The sequence below is a fragment of the Rhinopithecus roxellana genome, chromosome 17 (assembly GCF_007565055.1).
Source record: "Rhinopithecus roxellana isolate Shanxi Qingling chromosome 17, ASM756505v1, whole genome shotgun sequence".
In the NCBI taxonomy this organism is placed as follows: domain Eukaryota; kingdom Metazoa; phylum Chordata; class Mammalia; order Primates; family Cercopithecidae; genus Rhinopithecus; species Rhinopithecus roxellana.
In genome coordinates, this window is record NC_044565.1 from 4963925 (window position 1) to 4988947 (window position 25023).

General features: G+C 58.5%; 2 protein-coding genes across 6 annotated transcripts in view; both read left to right on the plus strand.

Annotated features, from left to right (window-relative positions):
- The first annotated feature begins 3576 nt into the window (after window positions 1–3576).
- PARP10 (poly(ADP-ribose) polymerase family member 10) lies at window positions 3577–13388 on the plus strand. Its single transcript, XM_010375256.2, has 11 exons — window positions 3577–3685; window positions 3810–3988; window positions 4068–4322; window positions 4394–4630; window positions 4714–5579; window positions 5689–5910; window positions 6016–6112; window positions 6309–6953; window positions 7054–7187; window positions 12491–12665; window positions 12742–13388. Exons 2-11 carry the CDS (start codon window positions 3817–3819, stop codon window positions 13086–13088), a joined length of 3150 nt encoding a protein of 1049 aa, XP_010373558.2. The 5' UTR covers window positions 3577–3685; window positions 3810–3816; the 3' UTR covers window positions 13089–13388.
- Window positions 13389–13733: 345 nt separating this feature from the next.
- PLEC (plectin) overlaps window positions 13734–25023 on the plus strand; it is a 62297-nt gene continuing 51007 nt past the window's right edge. For 2 of the 5 annotated variants that reach the window (XM_010375262.2, XM_010375263.2), the window contains exons 1-2: window positions 13734–13850; window positions 15163–15361. In XM_010375262.2, coding sequence (XP_010373564.2) covers window positions 15169–15361 — 193 coding nt within the window. In that variant the 5' untranslated portion in view covers window positions 13734–13850; window positions 15163–15168. Of the gene's footprint in view, window positions 13851–14575; window positions 14591–15162; window positions 15362–16960; window positions 17098–25023 lie in introns of those variants that run through there. The other 3 variants (XM_030920938.1, XM_010375277.2, XM_010375276.2) reach the window with 3 other exon arrangements.

Below are 25023 nucleotides of genomic sequence, written 5' to 3' on the forward strand. Positions count from 1 at the left end.
CACGTGTCTGCCTGACGTCCTCACAAGCTGTGAGGGGCTGAGGCTTGAGGATACAGCAGGACTGGAGGCCAGGCCGCCTCCCTGCTTGGCTCCCAAGTCCTCTTGGGGGAACAGTGACTGGCACAGGCAGGGTGCATCCTGCTGCCAGCCTTCCCACCCAGGGCCCAGACCCCACCTGCCCTTCTGCCCTTGGAGGGCTGGCCTCTCCCAGACCACTCTGAGTCCTGCACCTGTGGTGCACTGGTGCAATGTTTAGCAACCAGACCTAGTGAGGGGAAGCCTGGGGTGCATTTTTTGCACGTGCCCATAGTGTTGTTACTCCACCAGGGCTGGTTTCAAGTTACCCCCAGCTGAAACTGTACCAGTCTGCTTGTGGTGTGAGTGGGGCCTGTGCCCTCTGCAGCCAGGGTCGGCGTAATGGGTAACCTGTGATGAGTTCTATTAGAGGAAACGTGGGAAAAGCAGGGATGGATTTACCTTTGTAGAAGCAGAAGCTCACAAAATTTGAGAGACCTTTAAGAAAAATAAAATGCCAGCCGGGCGCGGGGGCTGACGTCTGTGAGCCCAGCACAGTGGGAGGCTGAGGTGGGCGGATCACAAGGTCAGGAGATCCAGACCATCCTGGCTAACATGGAGAACTCGTCTCTACTAAAAATACAAAAAAAAACTAGCTGGGTGTGGTGGTGTGCACCTGTAATCCCAGCTACTGGGGAGGCTGAGGCAGGAGAATTGCTTGAACCTGGGAGGCAGAGGTTACAGTGAGCTGAGATCGTGCTACTGCACTCGAGCCTGCGTGACAGAGTGTGACTCTGTCTCAAAAAATAAATAAATGAATAAATAAATAATAGCCGGGTATGGTGGCGCACGCCGGTAATCCCAACACTTTGGGAGGCTGAGGCAGGTGGATCATCTGAGGTCAAGAATTTGAGACCAGTCTGCCCAATAGGTTGAAACCCTGTCTCTACTAAAAATACAAAAATTAGCTGGGCATGGTGGTGTGTGCCTGTAATCCTGGCTACTTGGGAGGCTGAGGCAGGAGAATCCCTTGAACCAGGGAGGCAGAGTTTCAGTGAGCCGAGATCACACCACTGCACTCCAGCCTGGACACAGAGGGAGATCCTGTCTCAAAGAAAATAAACACTTTTTTTTTTTTTTTTGAGATGGAGTCTTGCTCTGTCGCCTAGGCTGGAGTACAGTGGCTTGATCTCGGCTCACTGCAAACTCCGCCTCCCGGGTTCATGCCATTCTCCTGCCTCAGCCTCCCAAGTAGCTGGGACTACAGGCGTCTGCCACCACGGCCGGGTAATTTTTTGTATTTTTAGTAGAGGTGAGGTTTCACTGTGTTAGCCAGAATGGTCTTGATCTCCTGACCTCGTGATCCGCCTGCCTCGGCCTCCCAAAGTGCTAGGATTACCGGTGTGATCCACTACGCCTGGCCAAAAATAAATAAATTTTTAAAAATTAAATAAATAAAGTAAAATGCTGAGTACAAAGTTGAGTAAAGGGCTTCAGGAGGGGTCGTGTAGGCAGAGTCCCTAAGTGTCTTTAGATTTATGTTAAATCTGCCTTAAGAACAGAGTAAGGGGCTGGGCACGGTGGCTTATGCCTGTAATCCTAGCACTTTGGGAGGCCAAGGTGGGTGGACCACCTGAGGTCAGGAGTTCGAGAGCAGCCTGGTCAACATGGCGAAAACCCATCTCTACTAAAAATACAAAGATTAGCTGGGCGTGGTGGCACACATTTGTTTTCCCAGCTACTCAGGAGGCTGAGGCAGGAGAATCACTTGAACCCAGTGGGTGGAGGTTGCTGTGAGCCGAGATCACGCCACTTCACTCCAGCCTGGGTGAAAGGGTGAAACTCCGTCTCAGGAAAAAAAAAAAAAAGAAAGGCAGAGTAAGGGAGATCATGCCAGAGGGGTGGCCATGGGGGTTTGTGGGGAAGGGAGGGCCAAGTAGAGGAAAGGGCCGGTCCCAGGCCACTGAGGCAGGAGTGGCCTATAGCTCTGCAGGAAGAGCTGAGAACCTGGAGCCCTCTGAGCATCAGGGTGTGCAGGGGGCATGTGGCCAGAGAAGGGACTGAGGTCTGGTCAGGTGCAGCTGGGCAGGTCCTCAAAAGGACTTTGGAGTTTTTGTTTTGTTTTGTTTTTTTAGACAGAGTCTCACGCTATCACTTAGGTTGGAGTGCAATGTCATGATCTCAGCTCACTGCAACCTCCGCCTCCCAGGTTCAAGCGATTCCCCTGACTCAGCCTCCCGAGTAGCTGAGATTATAGGTACCCGCAACCATGCCTGGCTAATTTTTGCATTTTTAGTACAGACAGGATTTTACTTTGTTGACCAGGCTGATCTCAAACTCCTGACCTCGTGATCCAGCTGCTTCAGCCTCCCAAAGTGCTGGGATTACAGGTGTGACCCTCTGCGCCCAGCCCCCAGCACTTTGGTTTTTACTGTTGCTGATGCTGGGAGCTATGTAGCAGCTGCTGGTGTCACTTTACAAGGCCCACCCTGACCCCTCTGTTGAGGACCCACCATGGGAGTGGCAGACAGAGACTAGTTAAGAGGTTAGCTTAGCTACCTAGCGAGAGATTCTGGAGGCTGGGACCAGGGTCGGGGCAGCAGAGGTGCGGCATGGGCAGGGCTGGGAGCAAAGGCTGGCCAGGGTCCTCAGCTCCCTGGAGGGAGGAACAGCAGGGGTGGGGCTGGGTTTTGGTGGGCTGAGGGGTGAGTGGGAGTAGGAGATGGAGAGCAGTAGTAGCCACAGCTCTTTGAAAGGCTGGAAACAAATGGAGCTTCGGTGATGCCGGGGATTTGTGGTGAGTGGGATTGTGGATTCTGAAGGCACCGCCCAGGTTTGAGGCCTGGTGCTGCTGTGGGCCTGTCTGCACCTCCGTTTCCCTTTCTGTGGTGAGGATTAGCGGCAGCAAAGAATGCAGTGGAGCCATCACCCTGTCACCTTCTGGGGTTATTTGTGACGATGCCAACGATGGTGTGAGATGGGGAGGTGCAGGCAGGACAGAAAGCTGCAGGAATGGGCGGGCAGGACCCGAGGTGGGAGGAAGGCTGTGCTGCAATGCACGCTCTTGGAGACCAAGGGTGGGGAGCTGCCCATGCCCAGCAGCTGGCAGGTGTGAGGGACCAGGAGCAGGGTTGAGAAGGTTGCTGGAGGCATTGAAGGCCAGCCTTGGCCAGGGGCGGACCTGGAGACCCAGCACTTGTCATGCAGAGGGTGTCATGGACACAGAGGCTTGGAGATCCTGAGTGAGGGGCAGTGACTCAGGCCCCTTGGTGGGTTTAGTGGGGAAGGTGATTGGCCATTTTCGGATCACGGAGGCCAGGGGAGTGGAGGGCCACCAGAGGACACTCCTGTCTACCCTGCCAGCCAGGGGCTGGAGTGGGCCAGATGGGGCCGGTGGACTGGACTGGGCTGGCTGGAGTGTCCTGAGGGGTCCAGCCTGGCCAACACCTCCTGGTCAGCTGGGGGTTGAGGCTGCAGCAGGAGAGGAAGCATCTGAGCCCCAGTAACCAGGCCTCAGCGCCCAGGGCCGAGCTCCTCCCTCCCTCCTTCTGTCTTTCAGTTTCACTTTTGTTTTTCCGCTCCCTGCAGAGTTAGGCTTGCTGAGGGGCAGGCACAGGAGTGAGTCCTGGCTGAGCTCATGGCCTGAGGCTGCCGAGCGGCAGCAGGGAGCGTAAGTACCGTGTGTGGGCCCACCCATAATGGGGGAGTATTGAGGGCACACCTCGGAGTGGCCTGGGGAGGGGTAGGAGGGGTGGAGTGGGCTGTTTCCCTAGCCACCCGATGCCCCATCTCAGGGGTGCAATGGCGGAGGCAGAGGCAGGGGTGGCAGTGGAGGTCCGTGGACTGCCTCCTGCCGTGCCCGACGAGCTGCTCACACTCTACTTTGAAAACCGCCGACGCTCTGGAGGGGGACCTGTGTTGAGCTGGCAGAGACTGGGCAGCGGGGGCATCCTCACCTTCAGAGAGCCTGCAGGTGAGAGGACTGGCTGAAGGGGCAGTCTGGGTGCCTTGATGTTCTGATGCCTGACGTCCTGCCCTGCCGCTGCCCACAGACGCCGAGAGGGTCTTGGCCCAGGCAGATCACAAACTACATGGTGCCCAGCTGAGCCTGCGGCCAGCTCCACCACGAGCCCCTGCACGCCTGCTGCTCCAAGGACTGCCCCCTGGCACCACACCCCAGCGTCTGGAGCAGCATGTCCAGGCCCTGCTGCGTGCCTCGGAGCTCCCAGTACAGCCCTGCTGTGCCTTGGCCAGCCCCCGGCCAGACCGGGCTCTGGTCCAGTTGCCCAAGCCCCTTTCTGAGGCAGGTGAGAGGCAGGTTGGGGTTGAGGTGCTGGCTAGGGGAGGTTCCCTGAGCTGACCTGCACATTCCCCACAGACGTCCGTGTCCTGGAGGAGCAGGCCCAGAATCTGGGCCTGGAGGGGTCCTCGGTGTCCCTGGCCCGGGTGCCCCAGGCCCGAGCGGTGCGTGTGGTGGGGGACAGCGCCTCTGTGGACCTGCTGCTGCTGGAGCTGTACCTGGAGAATGAGCGCCGCAGTGGTGGGGGGCCCCTGGAGGACCTGCGATGCCTGCCCGGGCCCCTGGGAACTGTTGCCTCCTTCCAGCAGTGGCAAGGTGAGTGGGGCTGGGCAGACCCAGCCGACCCTCCCTCTCCTGCAGAAATCTGACAGGTTTTCTGTCCTTTCCCTTCCTCCAAGTGGCAGAACGAGTGTTGCAGCAGGAGCACCAGCTGCAGGGCTCAGAGCTGAGCCTTGTTCCCCACTACGACGTCCTGGAGCCTGAGGAGCTGGCTGAGAACACAAGTGAAGGGGACCACCCATCCACCCTGGGGCCTACGGCTACCAAGCATGCTATCCTGAGGACTGGAGGGCTGGTGACAGCTCTGCAGGGTGCAGGGACTGTGACAACGGGCTCTGACGAGGAACCAGGGCAGTTAGGGTCCTCTCTGAAGACAGGTCCCATGGTGCAGGGTATAGGGACTATGACAACGGGCTCTGGCGAGGAACCAGGGCAGTCAGAGGCCTCTCTGAGGACAGGTCCCATGGTGCAGGGTGCAGGGACTGTGACAACGGGCTCTGGCGAGGAGCCAGGGCAGTCAGAGGCCTCTCTGAGGACAGGCCCCATGGGGTCTCTGGGACAGGCAGAACCTGTCGGCTCAATGCCCATGGGGTCTCTCGAACATGAGGGGCTGGTAAGCCTGAGGCCTGTGGGGTTGCAGGAACAGGAGGGACCCATGAGTGTGGGGCCTGTGGGGTCTACAGGCCCAGTGGAGATCTCTAAGGGGTTGCCGGGGCAAGAGGGCCTGGTGGAAATTGCCATGGACTCACCAGGACAAGAAGGGCTGGTGGGTCCCATGGAGATCGCCATGGGGTCTCTGGAGAAGGCAGGGCCTGTGAGCCCAGGACATGTGAAGCTGGCGGAGCAGGAGGACCTGGCGGAGATGGTGCTGTTGATGGAGCCTGGGGCGATGCGCTTCCTGCAGCTCTATCATGAGGACCTTCTTGCGGGCCTGGGAGACATTGCTCTCTTCCCACTTGAAGGACCGGATGTGACTGGCTTTCGGGTGAGTGACCCCTCAGGGCTCCTCACCTTCAGCCCCCTCCTCCTACTGACTCAGAATACCTTTTCTGTGCTCTAAACCTGCAAACTCCCCCTCTGCCATGGCCCTGCAGCTCTGTGGAGGCCAGACTTCCTGCCAGGCGGCCGAGGAGTTTCTGCGGAGCCTGCTGGGCAGCATTAGCTGCCATGTGTTGCGCCTGGAGCACCCGGGCAGCGCCAGGTTTCTCCTGGGCCCAGAAGGGCAGCGCCTTCTCCAGGGGCTGGAGGCTCAGTTCCAGTGTGTCTTTGGGACAGAGCGCCTGGCCACAGCCACCTTGGATACAGGCCTTGAAGAGGTAGAGATGGAGTCCCACCCCTGCCCTCCGCTTTCTCACGCCTCTACCCCATACCTCCTCTGCCCTTGCCCAGAGGCTAGTGGTCCTGACGTCCTCTCCCTACAGGTGGACCCTACCGAGGCCCTCCCAGTGCTCCCTGGTGATGCCCACACCCTGTGGCCCCCAGACAGTACAAGTAGTGACCAGGAGGACGTGAGCCTGGGTAGGACTCCCTGGGAGCCCTCAGCACATCCTGTGGCCCTCACTTGATCCCACCCCCTGCCCTGCTCTGTCCTCCCATCTGTCTACTGACCCATCTTAGGCCCACCGTGTACCCCAAAAACTTGCTTCCCATCTTTCACCCATTCCAACTCCTTCTGGGCCCAGCCCCTGACCCAGTGGCCTCTCCCTGCCCCCAGAGGAGGTCCGAGAACTGCTGGCCACCCTGAAGGGCCTAGACCTAGACGGGGAGGACTGGCTGCCTCTGGAGCTGGAGGAGGAAGGGCCTCAGGAGCAGCCAGAGGAGGAGGCGACCCCAGGGCATGAGGAGGAGGAGCCTGTGGCCCCCAGCATCCTGGCACCCAGGTGGCTGGAGGAGGAGGCCGCTCTGCAGCTGGCCCTCCACCGGTCGCTGGAGCCTCAAGGTCAGGTGGCTGAGCAGGAGGAGTCTGCGGCCCTGCGCCAAGCCCTAGCCCTCTCCCTGCTGGAGCAGCCCCCGTTGGAGGCAGAAGAGCCCCCAGATGGGGGGACTGATGGCAAGGCCCAGCTGGTGGTGCACTTGACATTTGAGCAGGATGTGGAGGAGCTGGACCGGGCACTTAGGGCTGCCTTGGAGGTCCACCTCCAGGAGGAGACGGTGGGGCCCTGGCGCCGCACACTGCCTGCAGAGCTGCGTGCTCGCCTGGAGCGGTGCCATGGTGTGAGTGTTGCCCTGCGTGGTGACTGCACCATCATCCGTGGCTTTGGGGCCCACCCTGCCCGTGCTGCCCGCCACTTGGTGGCACTTCTGGCTGGCCCCTGGGATCAGCGTTTGGCCTTTCCCTTGGCAGCTTCAGGCCCTACCTGTGAGTCTACATCCTGAACTGAGGGACGGTGGGGTGGGCTGGTTAGCAGGGACTAGTGCCCCAGGCACAGCTCTGACCTCCCCTTTCCCCCACGCATCAGTGGCGGAGCAGACGCTGAAGGGGCCCTGGAACAAGCTGGAGCATCTTGCAGAGAGCACTGGGGAATTCCGAGAGGTGGTGCAGGCCTTCTACGACACCCTGGACACTGCCCACAGCAGCATCCGCATCGTTCGCGTGAGTCCATGCCCTGTCTCTCTGGCCCCATGGTGTCCTGGGCTCTTGCACCATCAGCACCTTGCCAAGTCTGTGGCCTGTCCCTCTCGCCTACATCAAGGTCAGCTGACCAGGAGCTGACAGGCTCCCAGTCCTGTTCTCTGCCCAGAGGGCGTTCCCAAAGTGGGTAGGGAAACAGGAGGGAACAGAGTGGGGGTCTTGGGATCTGATAGGCCTGAATGAGGGTCCCCACTCTGCCACTCATGACTGGGTCACCAGGGACCATGGGACCACTTCCAGGCCTCAGTTTCCTTACTTGGAGCATAGGCGGTGATGCCATCTTGTGGCTATTGTGAGGATTACTCGTTTCACAAATGCATCCCTTGTGCTGTTCTGGGTGCTCTTCTGCCTCCACAGAAAGGCCCAGGCTTGCTGCGGTCACTGTGCTGGGGTCACTGTGCTGATGACACTACGCAGGGCACTCTCAACTCTTGATGCTCAAAGTTGTGCGTGCGGCCAGCAGCATTACCCTCCACCAGGAGCTGGTCAGAAATGCAGAAAGAACCTCTGGTTGTCCCCAGACCTGACCATCACCATCACCACCAACACCACCATCACCACCATCACCACCAACACCACCATAATCACCATCACCACCATCACCACCATCACCACCAACACCACCATAAACACCATCACCACCATCACCACCATCACCACCATAATCACCATCACCACAACCACAGACCACCATCACCACCAAAACCAACAGCACCAACCAGCACCAACCAGAACACACACACCAGCCACACAAACAAAACCACACCACCACACACCACACACAACCCAAACCACACACACACCCAACATACCACCAAGAACCACCAACCACACAACACCAAACCACCAAAAACACACACAACACCACCATAAACACCATCACCACCATCACCACCATCACCACCATAATCACCATCACCATCACCACCATCACCACCAACACCACCATAATCACCATCACCACCATCACCACCATCACCACCAACACCACCATCACCACCATCACCACCAACACCACCATCACCACCATCACCACCATAATCACCATCACCACCATAACCACCAACACCACCATCACCACCATCACCACCATAATCACCATCACCACCATCACCACCATCACCACCAACACCACCATCACCACCATAACCACCAATACCACCAACACCACCATAATCACCATCACCACCATCACCACCATAATCACCATCACCACCATCACCACCAACACCACCATCACCACCATAACCACCAACACCACCACCACCACCATCACCACCAACACCACCATCACCACCATCACCACCAACACCACCATAATCATCATCATCACCATCACCACCATCACCACCATCACCACCAACACCACCATAATCATCATCATCACCACCACCACCATCACCACCATCACCACCAACACCACCATCACCACCAACACCACCATCACCACCATAATCACCATCACCACCATCACCACCATAATCACCATCACCACCATCACCACCAACACCACCATCACACCATAATCACCATCACCACCATCACCACCATAATCACCATCACCACCATCACCACCATAATCACCATCACCACCATCACCACCAACACCACCATAATCACCATCACCACCACCACCACCATAATCACCATCACCACCATCACCACCAACACCACCATAATCACCATCACCACCATCACCACCATAATCACCATCACCACCACCACCACCATCACCACCATCACCACCAACACCACCATAATCACCATCACCACCATCACCACCAACACCACCCTCACCACCATCACCGTAATCACCATCACCACAATCACACCACCACCATGACCCTCACCACTCACTGTCATCCCCACCACCATCACCACCATCACCACCAACACCACCACCATCACATCACCATGACCCTCACCACCATCACCATAATCACCATCACCACAATCACACCACCACCATGACCCTCACCACTCACTGTCATCCCCACCACCATCACCACCATCACCACCAACACCACCACCATCACATCACCATGACCCTCACCACCATCACCATAATCACCATCACCACAATCACACCACCACCATGACCCTCACCACTCACTGTCATCCCCACCACCATCACCACCATCACCACCAACACCACCACCATCACATCACCATGACCCTCACCACCATCACCATAATCACCATCACCACAATCACACCACCACCATGACCCTCACCACTCACTGTCATCACCACCACCATCACCACCATCACCATGACCACATCATCACCATAACCTTCACTACTCACTGTCATCACCACCACCACCACCATCACCTTCACCACTCACTATCACCACCACCACCATGGCCACCATCGTCACCATCACCACCATTAGCATCACTACTATCACTGTCAGCTTCACCAACACACCTTCACCACTCACCACCACCAGCATCACCACCACCCAGACGCACTGAGCTCATATCCTGGTGGTTTTGTTAATTATATGTACTTGGTTCTTCCAGTGAGCACTTTCATGGCTTTAACTGGTACACTTGAATATTTTTTTCACTTGACAGCTTTAGAGATTGTTTCTTGTCTTCCTGCAAGAAGGCAAGATGGAGGAGAACGGGCCTCGCTTCTCTCTCTTTTGCCTCCTCCCTTACCTTCCATCTCAATTTGGTCAGTTACATTATTTTTATTATGTAGTAAAGGTTTCTGTAACTATCACAAAGCCTCCATGCTTGGACCATAGGTTGGTAGACGTACTATAATAATGAAAAAATATTTACCATTGAGCCATAGAAAGAGAAATGAAATCCTAGTTATTAAAACTGTGTTCTGTGAAAAAGATATTCTAGAATTCAAGGCTAATGGCCATTCTTTTTTTGACTTTCTTTGTTTTTTCTGGGTCATGCTTGACTAGTGGGTTACTCAGTCCCCACTTGTCACCTTTTGGCACAGATTCTTTTTTTTTTTTTTTTTTTTTTGAGACAGAGTCTCGCTGTGTCACCCAGGCTGGAGTGCGGTGGCCGGATCTCAGCTCACTGCAAGCTCCGCCTCCCGGGTTTATGCCATTCTCCTGCCTCAGCCTCCCGAGTAGTTGGGACTACAGGTGCCCGCCACCTCGCCCGGCTAGTTTTTTGTATTTTTTAGTAGAGATGGGGTTTCACCGTGTTAGCCAGGATAGTCTCGATCTCCTGACCTCGTGATCCGCCCATCTCGGCCTCCCAAAGTGCTAGGATTACAGGCTTGAGCCACCGTGCCCGGCCAGATTCTTTTGTTTAGTGGGAGTATCTCCTTGAGTGTATGGCAAACATATTTGACTTTTAAATTTATGTATATGTGAACATATATATAAACATATACATTTACATATATAAACATATACATTTATATATATATATGATTTTCTTTAAGACAGTATCTCTCTCTGTTGCCCAGGCTAGTGTGCAGTGGCACGATCTCGGCTAACTGCAACCTCTGCCTCCTGGGTTCAAGTGATTCTGCCTCAGCCTCCCAAGTAGCTGGGATTATAGGCACACACCACCACACCCAGCTACTTTTTGTATTTTTAGTAGAGATGGGTTTTGCTTTTTTGTTTTTTTTTTGAGATGGAGTCTCACTCTGTTGCCCAGGCTGGAGTGCAGTGGCACGATCTCAGCTCACTGCAAGTTCTGCCTCCCGGGTTCATGCCATTCTCCTGCCTCAGCCTCCCGAGTAGCTGGGACTACAGGTGCGTGCCACCACACCTGGCTTATTTTTTGTATTTTTAGTAGAGACGGGGTTTCACTGTGTTAGCCAGGATGGTCTGGATCTCCTGACCTCGTGATCTGCCCACCTTGGCATCCCAAAGTGCTGGGATTACAGGCGTGAGCCACTGCGCCTGACCGAGACGGGGTTTTGCCATCTTGGTCAGGCTGGTCTCGAACTCCTGACCTCAAGTGATCCACCTGCCTTAGCCTCCCAAAGTGCTGGGATTACAGGCATGAGCCACTGCGCCCGGCCAACTTTTAAATTTATATTGCCCTTTACAATTGGAGGTATTTGCAACTGTAATTTGATGTTGGTATAAACTTCCATGTTCTCGTGTGTCCTAATATGCCCTTATTTGTCCTCATTCTTCATTAATAGTTTGGCAGGATATAGTGTTCAGGTTCAAAATATGTTTTTCCTCAGATATTTGAAGATATTGCTGTTTTTCTTCCTTCTTAAAAAATATTTTTCTTGGAAAGTTAAAAAATATCCCCCCATGGTTTCTTAGCATCTGGTGTCAGCAGGGAGAGACCCAATGTGAGAAGGCGAGATTTATTCCCGTTTGCATATTGACCTCGGGGTGTGTGTGTGTGTAAACTCGCAGGGTTTTCTTTCACTCTGAGGGTTGAGGTTTCCTGGCAGGTGGGTGCCGGGGCCTGTCTTTCCTCATTGTTCTTCTTGGCATTTCACAGATCTTGTGTATCTGAAGATGTTCCTTCAGCTCAGGGAAGCCGTCTTCCCTGTGTGCACTGGAGCTCCGGCCGGTGGAGCTCCTGCTATTCGGGCTCAGACCTCGTGCCCCTTCACCTGCTCCCTCGGAGTTCCTTTCTCTTCCATTAGCTCCGCACCCTGCGTCAGTTCCTGAACTCCATCTAGAACACTAGCTGGGGCTTTAGTTTGAACCACTTCCTCATTTGGCTCACCCCCCTGGATTGAGCTCAGCGTCCCTTTCTGAACGTAGGAGCAGTCTGGTTTTCAGACCAGTTCCTTCTCATGGCAGCTAGTCTTGTTTAATGGACATAGTGTTCTTTTGCAACCCTGCGAAAAAACTATTTAGAATTTCTTTAGAAGTGTTTCCCAGGGCTGACTGTCAGGTTGGTCACCTGAGGCCTTCTCTCCCGCCTGGGTCTTTCAGCACTGAGAGGTCTGTGGGCAGCTCCTGGTGTTGGAGTCAGGTCCTGTAGGCAGCATAGGGCCCTGGCTCAGCTTTTCTCTGCAGAGGCCTCACTGTGAGTGGGTGGGGTTTGCCCACCCGTAGACCTCCACGGGAGGGGGGAGGGGGGCATCAGACTCCCCTGGAGGCGTCAGTCTCCCCAGAGGCCCTCTGAAGTCACTTGTCTTATGGAGGTGTTACTGTCTGCTGCTGGACAGAGCATGATGGAGGCTGCAAGGACTCCCTCAAACACTTCAACAGAGGGCTCCTGGTTGCCGGGCTCAGTTCTGCCCTGGGTGGGCCCCAGGGCGTAGGAAGGGTGTTTAATCCTGGCCCCGGGCCATCCCCCCCGCAGGTGGAGCGGGTGTCCCACCCGCTGCTGCAGCAGCAGTATGAGCTGTACCGGGAGCGCCTGCTGCAGCGATGCGAGCGGCGCCCGGTGGAGCAGGTGCTGTACCATGGCACGACAGCGCCGGCAGTGCCTGACATCTGCGCCCACGGCTTCAACCGCAGCTTCTGCGGCCGCAACGGTGAGGCCTGAGCCAGGCAGGGGCGGGGGCTCTGCGCACCCTGACCACCCTGACCTTGCCCCGTCCCGCCCTGCAGCCACGGTCTACGGGAAGGGCGTGTATTTCGCCAGGCGCGCCTCCCTGTCGGTGCAGGACCGCTACTCGCCCCCCAACGCCGATGGCCACAAGGCGGTGTTCGTGGCACGAGTGCTGACTGGCGACTACGGGCAGGGCCGCCGCGGTCTGCGGGCGCCCCCTCTGCGGGGCCCAGGCCACGTGCTCCTGCGCTACGACAGCGCGGTGGACTGCATCTGCCAGCCCAGCATCTTCGTCATCTTCCACGACACCCAGGCGCTGCCCACCCACCTCATCACCTGCGAGCACATGCCCCGGGCTTCCCCCGACGACCCCTCTGGGCTCCGGGGCCGCTCCCCAGACACTTAACCGAAGGGGCCACCCTCTGGCCTCCTGCTTCCCAGGCTCCCGGCTCCGCACAGCCTGAGGCCCCCCCGCCCCCAACTGTGGCCGCCTGAGCTGCGGGATCCAGAAGGCGGTGTGGAGTTGGGGGTCAGCAGCGGCCGAGGGGGGCTGGGCTGGGTCCCCGCCTGGGCCGACCCTACCACCAGGGGTCAGCAGAGCCCAGGAGGCGACGCCGCCCGCCCTCGGCGCCCAGACCTCGCCTGAATCGGTCTGTTGTTTGAATAAACGTGAACGTGAACCCAAGCGGAAGGGCCCCGGGAACTCCGACTGCGACCTCTGTTTGGGGACTGGGGACCTCCGCGGCCCAGGGGCGGGGTCTGCTGTTCCCGAGGAGACGTCGGGGTGCGGGGCGGGGCCCGGAGCGCACCGGGGCGAGCGCACTGCGTTCCTGGGTCGCGCACGCTGGCGCAGACAGCGTCTCCTTGCCGACCGGCCCGCCCCGTGCGCCCGGGACTCAGGTGTGCGCCGCGCCTTGGCCGAGTCGTCCCGCGCGGGCACCGGCCCCGCCGCTCCCGTGATCTCGCGCAGACACGGGCGCGCCGCGCAGACACGGGCGCCCGATCTCGCGGGCAGCGTTCGCTAGCGCTCCTCCGGGCCCGCGCGGTGCAGCTCTGGGTGGGGGCCGGGGCGGGGCTCGGGGTTCGCCCCGCCTGCGCCGCCTCCGCCGTTTTCCCGGCCCGAGCAGTCTGGCTGCGGCGCCAGAGCTGAAGCGAGCGGAGCCACCAGGCACGTAAGACCGCGGCCAGGATGGAGAGGCGCGCCGCGTGCGGGCGTTGCGGGGTGGGGGTCGGGGGGGCTCTCCGGCCGCAGGCGGCACGGAACTGGGGGCTGCGTCGCGCCCCCTCCTGCCCTCTCTCGAGAGGACAGGATCTCCCTGCACGCCCGAGACTGCGGAACTGGACGGGCGGTGCCCGGGGTGTGGGCAGGAAAGGCTGCTGGGCTGACCGCAGGGCTCTGGGCCGGGGACTGCAACCGGGGCGGCCCGTGGAGGAACCAGTGGGGGCGGGGCGCGGCGGGCCCCTGCTCGGTGTCCGCTGTCTCCTCCCTAGCCCGTGGCCTGAGGGCGGAGGCACAGAGCCCACATTGTGCCCCCACGCCAGCCCACCCTCGCCGAGACAGAGTCCCATTCACCTCTCGCACGCCAGTGCTCTTGGGGACGGGGGCTGGGGAGTGTGCGCGCGTGGGTATGCGTGCGCCCTGGTTGCGTCCGCCGTGCCGGTGTACGCGCCCCCACGGTGGGCTGCTGGAGCGGCTGCCTGGGCTCCCTCCCGGCCTCGCCGCAGCAGAGCTCCGGCGGCCCACGCCGCTGCGGCTGTAGCTATTTATAGGCCTTCGCTGCGGAGATGGAGGTGGGACTGCGGGCTGAGGTGGGGTGGCGTGATGGGGAGTCCTAGAGGTCAAGACAGCTTGGAGGTGGACTGCTGGTGTCCAGGGGAAGGGCTTGGGTGTCCTTCCCTGATGACCCGGTGAGTGGTGGGGGCAGTGGTCAGCGTTCCTTGATGGCCTCGCCTGCCTGCGATTAGAGGGTTAGAGGCGGGTCCAGTTTGGGGTGGAGGCAGTGGCGGCCGGCATCTGAGTGAAGGTAGTCGCCCCTTCCCCTTCCATTGGACAGGGTGGAAGGTGGTCTGTCCTGTGCTGGTTGAGCCCCTGGGTGACAGAGTAAGAGGGTGTGGGTGACTAAGAGAGGAGAGTGGCAGTCAATGTGCGGGAGTGGGGGTGGCCAGGGTGGTCAGTGTCCTGGTGATAGACTGGAGGGTGAGGCCAGTGGCTGAGGGGAGGGTCACTGTGTGGGTGTCTGAGGAATGGGCGGGAGGGGGCGAGGCAGTCATGGATGGAGAGAGGGTAAGTGCCTGGGGCGAGAGCATGGGGGTCAGTATGTGGGTACAGCAGGGTACAGGAGGGGTGTGGGTGCCAGTGTCCAGGCGAGAGGGTGGGTGGGGCGGGGTTAGTGTCTAGGTTAAGAAGGTGGTGGGTGGGTCGGCGTGCAGAGTCCACTTCTGAACAGGCTGAGGTGTGACCCCTCCTGCTTCCCCTCCAGGAGGCCATGTCGGGTGAGGACGCTGAGGTCCGGGCAGTCGCTGAAGATGTCTCCAATGGAAGCAGTGGCTCGCCCAGCCCCGGGGACACACTGCCCTGGAACCTTGGGAAAACGCAGCGGAGCCGGCGCAGCGGGGGTGGCGCTGGGAGCAACGGGAGTGTGCTGGACCCTGCGGAGCGGGCGGTCATTCGCATCGCAGGTAACTGCGCAGGGCCTTGCCTGTGCACCGCCTTAGCACACGCAGGTTGACTGAGTTCCCGCTGCGTGCTAGGCGCTGGAGCTGGGACTGGATAGGGGAGGCCTGGGCGGATCTGCGGGTCAGGGAGGGCCTCGCGCATCCCAGGTGAGTGCAGGCGGCCTAGCGCCACCTGCTGGGCCCGCCCAGGCGGTTCATGAGACCTGGGGTTGGGCTTCTTGCTGCGGCGTCCATCATTGACTTTAAAACGGTCCAGTGCCCAGATGCAACAAGGATAATATTTTGGGCTCCTGGGGCAGAGCTGCCCACAAGGCCCTCAGTCTTGGCTGCCACCATGGGGGCCAGGTGGGCATGTACAGGAGCAGTGTATAGGGAGGGGATGCCTGGTTGTCTGGGGCCCCAGCCTCCAGGATGGGAAGCACCTGCGAGAGGCCTGGGGAAGGGGTAGGGGCAGGAGGGAAGTGGGTGACCTAGAGCTGGAGGCCATGGGCAGGGTGTGCTAGGAGAGGGAGGAGCCGTAGCTCTCTAGGCTTCAGCTGGAGAGTCCTGACCTGTTCCAGCCGGAAGGAAGGGAGGCCCCTGCGGGAGGCCAGGAGAGGGCTGCAAGGCCAGGTGCTGAGCCCTGGGGGGATGTTGCAGGCGACAGGAATCGGGGCTGGTGGGAGCAGGAAAGAGGGAAGGAGAGGGTCACCGCCCTGGACTCAGCCCCAGCCCTAGGGTCTGGTTCGACCTGCATGACCTTCAGGGCCTTTCACAGCACACGCGGATTTTAAAGAAAGAAGTCACTTTCTTCTCACTTGAAAGGGAATCACTTGTGTCGTTCCCACGCCTGGGCTTTCCTCGGCATCACCTTTACAGTTGTGGAGGAGTGTGGGGGGTCCTGAGGCCTCGGCTGACTGTGGTCGCCTCCGGTACTCACTGCAAAGGCTGTACCCGCAGCCAGCACCTTCCGCGCGCGCCGGGGCTCTGCGTCCTCTGACGGATTCCTGGAAGCGGGACTTAGTTACAGGACATGTGGCATTAAGCTTGGAGAAAACACGGCCAGGGGCATCCCGGACACGGTGGCCGACATTGGTGAAGGCGGGGAGAGCTGGAGCTTTGCCAATCTGATGGGTGGAAAGAGTTGTTCTAAGTATCACCGAGCATGTTTTCCTTCTGTGAATGGGCTATTCCAGTCCTTGTATGTGTACTTAACTTTTCTTGTGTGTGGTGTTTTAAGGGCTCTTTCTACCGACTCAGTTGTCTCCAGTGTTGCAATGGGGAAGGTCTCAGCTGCACGCGGGAAGCGAGGTGGGGGGCGGGCAGGGGCGCATCTCGGAGGCAGTAAGGTCGCCGGCCCGGCGGGGAACAGACAGCTCGGGGCCGCCTCTGGGCAGGGGCCACCCGAGGACCCCGGGTGTCGGCGGCCGCGACCCGGGCGGGAACGGGAAGGGGCGTGCGTGCGGGACTCGGAACTCGCGGAACCGGCCCGCCGGGAGGCGCCCAGACGCGGCTCCCTCTGTCCGGCCGCGGCGGCCCCGCCCCGCCCGTGGGGCATCCTGGGTGCGGGGGCGGGGCGGGGGCGGCCTCTTTAAGCGGCGCGCGCGGCCGCGGGGACAGAGTGGCCGCCGGGTGCTGGAGGCTCCGCTGCGCCCCGCGCCCCGCGCCCGCCGGCATGGCCGCCCTGCTGACGACTGGCCCGCCGCCCGACGAGCAGGACTTCATTCAGGCCTACGAGGAGGTGCGCGAGAAGTACAAAGGTACGGCCCCCCGCCCCGCTGCCGGGCCGGCCGCTCCTGACAGCCGAGCCCCGAGCACCTTGTTGTCCACGGTGGCGGTCCGATCGCCGGCCCGAGCGTGGCCACTCCGCCGGCCTCGTCCGCCTGGATCGCCCCTCACGGCCGCCAGTGCCTAGGGAAGGGACGGGCGCGCTCCGCTGAGCCCCCGCGGCCATGCCCTTAATAGGGCATCGCGCGGCCCGGGTGGGTGGGGTGGGTCTCGGGCGGGTGGGGGCGCTCAGGGCTTGTCGGGGTCGGCTGTCTGGGCCAGGATCCAGTGTCTGTGGCCAGCAGACACATGGGTCGAGGCTGAGCCATCCCCTGCCCCTCCTTTGGGACACCTCTGCATGGGACAGGGGAGGCCGCGCCGCCTGGCAATGGGTCACATAGTTGCCGCCTCTCCTCACCTCCCTAAACTGGTGAGGCCTGGGCTGCCACCCTTCCTTGGCAGGGCACCCCCTACACACCCCTTCTCTGTTCTCTAGGGGACAGCTGTGGGCTAGGGGTCATGGTGGCCCCTCCTTCCTCACTAGGGGAGCATCAGAGTGGCCTGCCCACCTGTTTAGTGCCTCCTGTTTGGTGCCTCGGCAGACCCCCTTGCCCTAGTCCACGCCCACAGGGAGCCCCTGGACCCGCCCAGGCCCTGGCACCCGCCAGCCATTCTTGCAACCCAGCTGCCTGGCTCGGCCTGGGTCGCCCAGCTCCAGGCGGTTGTGGACACAGCATTGGCTCTCCGCCTGCAGAGGCTTAGGGGCAAGGGACTGAGCTGCTGGGGAAGGTCGGGGTGGGGGCCCCAGGCAGAACCGATCAGAGCAGGCTCCAGCTCCACGTGGCTGGTTTTGCTGGCTCTGCCCCCAAGGGCAGCTCAGGGAGAGAGGTTCTGCTGGGGCCCCGTGGTGCCGCTCTCCAGCACAACCTTGCCCAGCTGGGTAGGTTTCATGGTACCTCGAACTCATCTCCTTCAGGCGTCCTCCACGAACGGTTCTGGGGCAGGGTGGATGTGCTGCTGTGGTTCTCTTTGACAGTGCTGTGCCCAGCCCCTTTGCCTGTGTGACTAGTTCATCTGGGCCAGGGGAGACACTCCTGCACCCTTGGGGAGGCCTTGAGGGGGCGGCCTGTTGCTCATGCTCTGCATGGCCAGCCCTGCCTTGGAGGGAGCACCTGGAAGGTGCTGGGGTGTAGGGCAGGGAAGCAGCTGCCCACCTGGCTCCAGCCCTGCTGGCAAGCCCCAAGACAGCTGTTTCTGAGCTGACCACTCTGTTCAAAGTGCGGGACCTGTGCAGAATGGTTTCCTCCTGGAGTTCTTGGTCTGGTCAGGTTGCTGGGCTGCCTAGGGTGCCCTAGCCTGTTCGGGGCGTTGTGCTGAGGCTTTCCTGGCCCCAGGGATGTCTTTTCTCTACCTCCTGGGGTGGGAGCTACTGCTGATTCATCCAGGGGTGAGCCAGACAGATGGCTGGAGGTCGCTGGAACTCTATCTCAGGGCCCTCCTGCCCAAGCTCAGCTCCTGTGAAGGCCAGGATTGGTGTTGGACACACTCGCAGTCTTGGCCCATTGTCTGCCTTCTGGGCTTGGTTGTGGAGGCTGGTGAGGGGGCAGGGGGTGCTGGGGTGCCTGCCTGAAGTGGAGTCGTCACGTGATGGTGCAGCTGCCCGCATGTGTGTGGCACTGGCCTGAGAGTGGCTAAACAGCAAGGCAGGTGCTGAGGCTCCGTGAGCCCACCAGGCACCCCAAGTGTCCTTAGCTCCTGGCTTGCGACAAGGGGACGGGAGGGGCTGGGCTGGTGCTTGTGTCTGGGAGCCATGGGCCAAGGCTTAGGAGGGCGTGCAGGAGTTCAGAGGTGGCCCGTGTGCCCTACACCTCTCCAGACCTGACCTCTATGAGCCTGTTGGACCTGCTAGAGGGCTGGAGTCCTGGCCCTTCCTGTCCCTGCGGTGGAGGGACTGAGGGAGGGCATGGCCCCCCTTGCCGCCCAACCTGTAACAGCGAGGCAGACCCAAGTCCCTCCATGGTAAGCAGCTGCGGGCCCCTGTCCTAGGCCCAGCTCAGCATTTGGTGGTTCTGAGGAGGCAGGGAGGCCAGGCCTGCACCCGGGGAACCCTGCCCAGCTGATCCCTGCACTGAGGAGGTACTCTGGCTTAGGCCTCCCGGCCTCCTGCCCTCTGTGGCATTGCCCAGGTTCCACCTCACTCTGCCCTCTCACAGAGACAACTCCCTGTCTGACCTCACTCCGGTGACCTTCACCCCCACCCCACAACATCTCAGACCCTCCCCTGGACACGTCATTCCCTGGCTCTCCCCTGGAAATCCCCGGTCTTTCCTGTACAGTCAGTCGGCCACTGCTCCGCCCAGAACATTGCCAACTTCCTGTCTGCCTGAGCCCCTCAACCCCCCTCATTCTCCCTGTCCCCCATCCAGGGCAGATTCCTCTGGGGCTGAGGCTACTGCAGCCTGTGGTGGGAGAGCTCTGGGCGCCCTGTGGGAGAGGCCTCCGTGCTGAGGGCTGTGGGCTGGTGACTTAGACAGTCGGCCCAGCTGCCGATAAGTGTCCAGTCGCCTGGCCCCCCAAGCCTGGCCTGTGACAGCTCATAGAGGCTGGGCCATCCTGCCATCTCATGGGAGCCTGGAGAGAGACCTGGGGTGGGTGAGGCAGGGCAGGGACAGTTCTAGGGGACAGTCGTGGTGATGCAGGTGAGTGGAGGTGAGGCGGTCAGTGAAGAAAGAGGGTCAGGGCATGAATGCAGGCCGGGGAGTGGGGCTTAGGGGTGCTGTGAGGTGGTCCTGGAGGGGCAGCAGGGGTGAGAATGAGGCTGGGGTGAGTACTGTTGGTGAGTGTGTGGGTTTGGTGTGGGGCAGGGGCCAGGGGTGGGCGGCCTGCATTGGTCTGGGGGAAAAGTGGGCCTGGAGAGGGGCTGGGTGTGTTCAGTGCCCACAGAGCATGTGCCCAGCCTGTGGCCTGCACTCTCTTCAGGACCCCTCGCCAGCCCCGGGCCTGCCCAGTGCCATTGTGCCTGGCCCCCTCATGTGTCCCCACTCTCCCCTGTCCTGGACTCTGAGCTTGGTTATCTGTGTCCCTGGCACTGGCCCCAGGCCCTCAGCCAGCACTGCAGGGTGTTTGCACGGGTGAGTGGGTGATGGCGTAGGGCGCCGTCTGCAGTGGTTGGTGCTCAGCTGGCAGAGGGCAGGCTGGAGGTTATTTGGGGCTCACTGGAGAGGAATTTTGGTCGGTGTTTACTGTCAAAAGTAAAACGCTCCAAAAAAAAAAAGAAGCAGCAACTCAAACAGAGTGGAAGTATACGAAGAGAAATGATGAGGCCCAGGCTCCCGGCTGGGGCGATGGCTGTGCGTGAGAGAGGGCGGGAGAGAACGCACGGATTGGGCCACCCCTTTACAGGGAGCTCAGACTGAGATTTCCTCTGGAGCCAGTGGCTTTTCATGTCAGTACCAATTAGGTTGACCTTATGCTGATTATTAGTATTTTTTAATAGCTTTATTGAGAGGTAATTCACATGCCATAATTCACCCATTCGAAGTGTCCAATTCCGTGGTTTTAGTCGATTGGGAGTTGTGTAGCTGTCAATTCCAGGACATTTTGTCGCCTAGCCCCTGGCAACACTGCTCTCCTTTCGGTGGTTATGGATTGGCCCGTACTGGCCTGTACCGGCCCTGGGTCTGACCTCTTCGACTTGCTGGGATACTCTCAGGGCTGCTCACGTCGCTGCACCATCAGCACCTCACCCTCCCCGTGCTGGAGCCAGTTCCGTGGTGTGGAAGTGCCCACTTTTGCTTATGCGTTTATCAGTTGATGGATAGTGGGCTGTTTCTACCTTTTGGCTGTTATGAGTAAGGCTGCTATGGACGTTTGCATACACGTTTTTGGGTGGTCGTATGTTTTTTACTTCTGTTGGGTAGATACCTAGGAGTGGAATTGCTCAGCTGTGCAGTAATTCTATATTTAACCATTTGAAGAACTGCCAGATTGCTTCCTAAAGTGGGCGTGCCATTCCTCATTCCCAGTAACAGCCGGGTGCGAGGTTTCCAATTTCCTCACATCCTCACCAACACTTGTTATTATCTGACTCTTTGATTGCAGACATCAAATCCTAGTGGGTGTCGAGTGGAATCTCATTGTGGTTTGATTTGCATTTCCTGATGGCTAATGACGTTGAGCACTTTGATGTGATTGTTGGTCATTTTTTATATCTTTTGAGAAATGTGTATTTAAATTCTTTGTCCATTTTAGAATTTGCCTTTTGGTATTATTGAGTTGTAAGTGTTCTTTATATATTATAGATCCCAGTCCCTTATCAGAAATATGATTTGCAAACATTTTCTGTTTCTATGGTTTGCCTTTTTATTTGCTTGCTGGTGTCTTTTTTTTGTGTGTGTGTGTGTGTGAGACAAAGTTTTGCTCTGTCACCCAGGCTGGAGTAGGTTCAAGTGACTCTTGTGCCTCAGGCTCCCGAGTAGCTGGGACTACAGGCATCTGCCACCACACCTGGCTAATTTTTGTATTTTTAGTGGAGATGGAGTTTTGCCATATTGACCAGGCTGGTCTCAAACTCCTGGCCTCAGCCTCCACAATGCTGGGATTACAGTGTGAGCCACCTCACCTGGCTGATTGTGTCCTTTGAAGCATGTCCATTTTAATTATTATGACTCCAGTTTATCTATTTTTTTTCTTGGTTGCTTGTGCTTTTGGTGTCATATTTAAGAAGCCATTGTCTAACCCAAGTCATGAAACTTTACACCAATGTTTTCTTTTCTTTTTTTTTTTTTTTTGAGATGGAGTCTCGCTCTGTCACCCGGGCTGGACTGCAGTGGCACCATCTCAGGTCACTGCAACCTCCGCCTCCTGGGTTTGCCTCTGCCTCTTGAGTAGCTGGGATTACAGGTGTGCGCTACCACACCCGGCTAATTTTTGTATTTTTAGTAGGGATAGGGTTTCCCCATGTTGGCCAGGCTGGTCTTGAACTCCTGACCTCAAGTGAGCCGCCTGCCTCAGCCTCAGTGCTGGGATTCCAGGTGTGAGCCACCGTGCCTGGCCTGAATTCTTTGATTATTAATTAAGCTGAGCACATCTCCTAGAGTTGTCGACCATTTGCACCTTTTCTTTTGTTAATTGCCTATTCAAAAGCATTGTTGGCCAGGCCGGTCTTAAACTCCTATGTTCACATGGAAATGGAATGCAGCCCTGTTTCTGGCTTTTATGACCTGCCATAATGCTTTCAGGGCTGCTCACGTGAGCATAGGAGTTTGAGACCAGTCTGGGCAACATAGTGAGACCCCATCTCCCTCCTAGGCTCAAGGGATCCTTCTGCCTTGGCCTCCCAAAGTACTGGGATTACAGGGTGAGCTGCTGCCATGCCTGGCTACTACACCTTTTTACATCAGGAACTTGAGCATCTGTGGATTTGGGTGTCCTTGGGGAGTCTAGAACCCATCCCCCGCTGATTCTGAGGGATGATCGTATTCAGCTTAAACTTGGAAGTTGCCTGTGATCAGCACCATCTCATGGAACAGAACTTTTCAGCTCCTTGAAAGCTCCCTGCTGTGTCCCCAGTAGCTGGTCACACCATGGATGGGTCTCACACCATGCATCTATTTTTGTTTAATTCTGTCTGTGGTTTCTTTAGCCGTGTCAATTTTTAACGTTCACCAGTCTTTTCTGATTTCTGGATTTTATGCTATGCTTCAAATGGCTTTCTTTTGTAAAAACATCTGCAGAGTGCTGCCTCCAGCACTGGTGCATTTTTTTAAACATCTCTGTCATTAATCTTTGTGGAATTTGCTTGGGGCTGAGGCCGAGATGTTCAAGGAGACTCGATGTCATGCTTGGTGTCACGCTCATAGGGTCTGGCTGTGGGCTTGTGGATTAACAGGGACGATTGTAAACATCTCCCCTTCTGCCAATCCAGCTTCCTGACACGGGCTGTGCATTGCTGCACTTCTGTACCCCCAAGCCGAGCCAAGCCCTGTCCAGTGGCAGCTGTGGCTTGAAACAAGCGTTGGGTGGGAGGGATAGATGGACTTGGAGCTGGCTGGACCCCTGCAAGATCCTGGCCTGGTGCCTCCCGAGGAGCGGCTGAGGAGACCCTGCTGGTGGCTGTGGAGGTGGAGAGCAGCCTGGGGTGGAGAGGATGTGCCTGTGGCAGAGAGGGCGGAAGAGCCGGCACTTAGCCTTGGGTGCATAAAATCAGAGATGCCTGTGAGATAGGAATGCGTGTGCAGACACTGAGGTGCAGGAAATGCCGGACTGAGGTGGGGAGGCCAGGCTGGGAGGCCGTCACTGCAGGCCTCAGGCCAGAGCTCTGAGCCTGTGGTCCTCCAGAGCTTAGGGGCCTATGAGAATAGGCAGCCGGGAAGCAGAGCCGTAGGCAGCTGGGAAGCAGAGCCGTGGGCAGCCGGGAAGCAGACCCATGGGGGCCTGCTGGCTCTGTGAAGGAGGGAGGAGCGTGAGGAAGCAGGGCCATGTCGGGAGCCGGGTGAGCCTGGATGGTGCTGACACCAGGTGATGAGGGGTGTTAGGGACCTCAGCGGGACTGCTTGGGGTGTCGTCGGATTGGAGGTGCTGGGGGCATATGGGAAGTGCTCAGGAGGCCATGCTGATGCCAGGCTATGGTGGGTCCAACAGGGTGGCAGGGAGGGAGAACCCTCTCCAGGACAGAGCGGTGACATGGAAGCCAGGCCACAGCAGGGCACAGCCTCAGCTGGACACTGGCCCGAGTTCCCTGGGGAAGGAGTTCCCTGGGCCTTGACCTGAGGGACCTGCATGGTCATAGGGGGGACGAGCATCTCCTGGCCCAGGATGAGTACTGAGTGGCTGCTCACATTTACCCAGCCACACATCATCATTGGCCAGTCGAGACTGCTGCTTGCCACTAAGGGCCCTGGAGATTTTCCCTGGGTTGGGCTGTTGGGAAGGTGTGGGCAGTGGTGCCCTGTGGCCTCAGTTTCCCCAGTGAAGCCCAAGAGGACCTGGCAGCAGAGGGGCCAGGGGCCAGATACCTCAAGAAGGGACTGGAGGCAGCTGGGAAGGGTGATGCTAGTGGGGCCAGGTGCCCAGATCTCCCACCACTGGGGCCATGGTTGATGTCCACAGACCCACAGTGGGTGGGGAGACGCAGGGCTGGGAGAGCGGGGACTGTGAGTCATGAGGTCAGGAACCCAAAATGGGGCATGGGCTGGGTCATCTGTAGGGGCAGTGGCCTGGCATGATGGCAGACCAGGCGGAAGGGGAGTTGGGAACACGCGTTCAGATGGTGGAAGCAGGGTGCCAGCTGGGAAGACAGGATCCTGTAGGACTTGGGACATCAGCCTGCAGGGCCTGCTCTCCTTCCTCCCTCTCTTCCTTTGCTCTTTGGGGGTTTGGGTCCTGGTTAGCTGCAGAAGAGTCCTCCCAGCTGGTGGGCAGCTCTTGGCAGGACTGTTGCTGCTGCTTCCCGGAGGCAGAGGGGACGTCCCCCAAGACCAGGAATGGGATGCGGATCACTTTGTGTCCCTGTGTGACTCCTGGGGTAGGGGCAGACCCAGGGCCAGGGCTACAGGAAAGGAAGGCCCCAGGATGGCAGCAGGGTGGCTGGTCTGAGTCTGGGTGCTCTTGGGCAGGCTGGTGTGTCAGGTGGGCTAGGGCCAAGTGGGACAGTGAGGGTACGGAAGGCCATCCACAGGGACACACCAGGGCAGATGGGGGGTGGGGGTTGGGTGGGGGAGTGGGACGGGTCAGGGCTGAAAGTGCGGGTCTGCAGGTGCAGCAGAAAGAGGTATCTGCAGTAAGGGTCTCTGGGTGTGGCTTTTATGATTTTTATTCTGCTTTGGTTTTCAAATGAATGTGTCTTTTGACCTTTTGAAAGTGCATCTCTTTCTCTTCTTTCTTGCTAAATGAGTGGCTACCTGGGAAGCTAACAGAGC

Excerpts from the sequence above, each read along its gene's own strand:
- PARP10 (XM_010375256.2), top strand. The coding sequence starts at position 3,817 with ATGGCGGAGGCAGAGGCAGGGGTGGCAGTGGAGGTCCGTGGACTGCCT. Across the intron at positions 6,113-6,308 it reads CCAGGAGGACGTGAGCCTGG|AGGAGGTCCGAGAACTGCTG; the intron begins GTAGGACTCCCT and ends CCCTGCCCCCAG. Across the intron at positions 12,666-12,741 it reads CAGCTTCTGCGGCCGCAACG|CCACGGTCTACGGGAAGGGC; the intron begins GTGAGGCCTGAG and ends CCCGCCCTGCAG.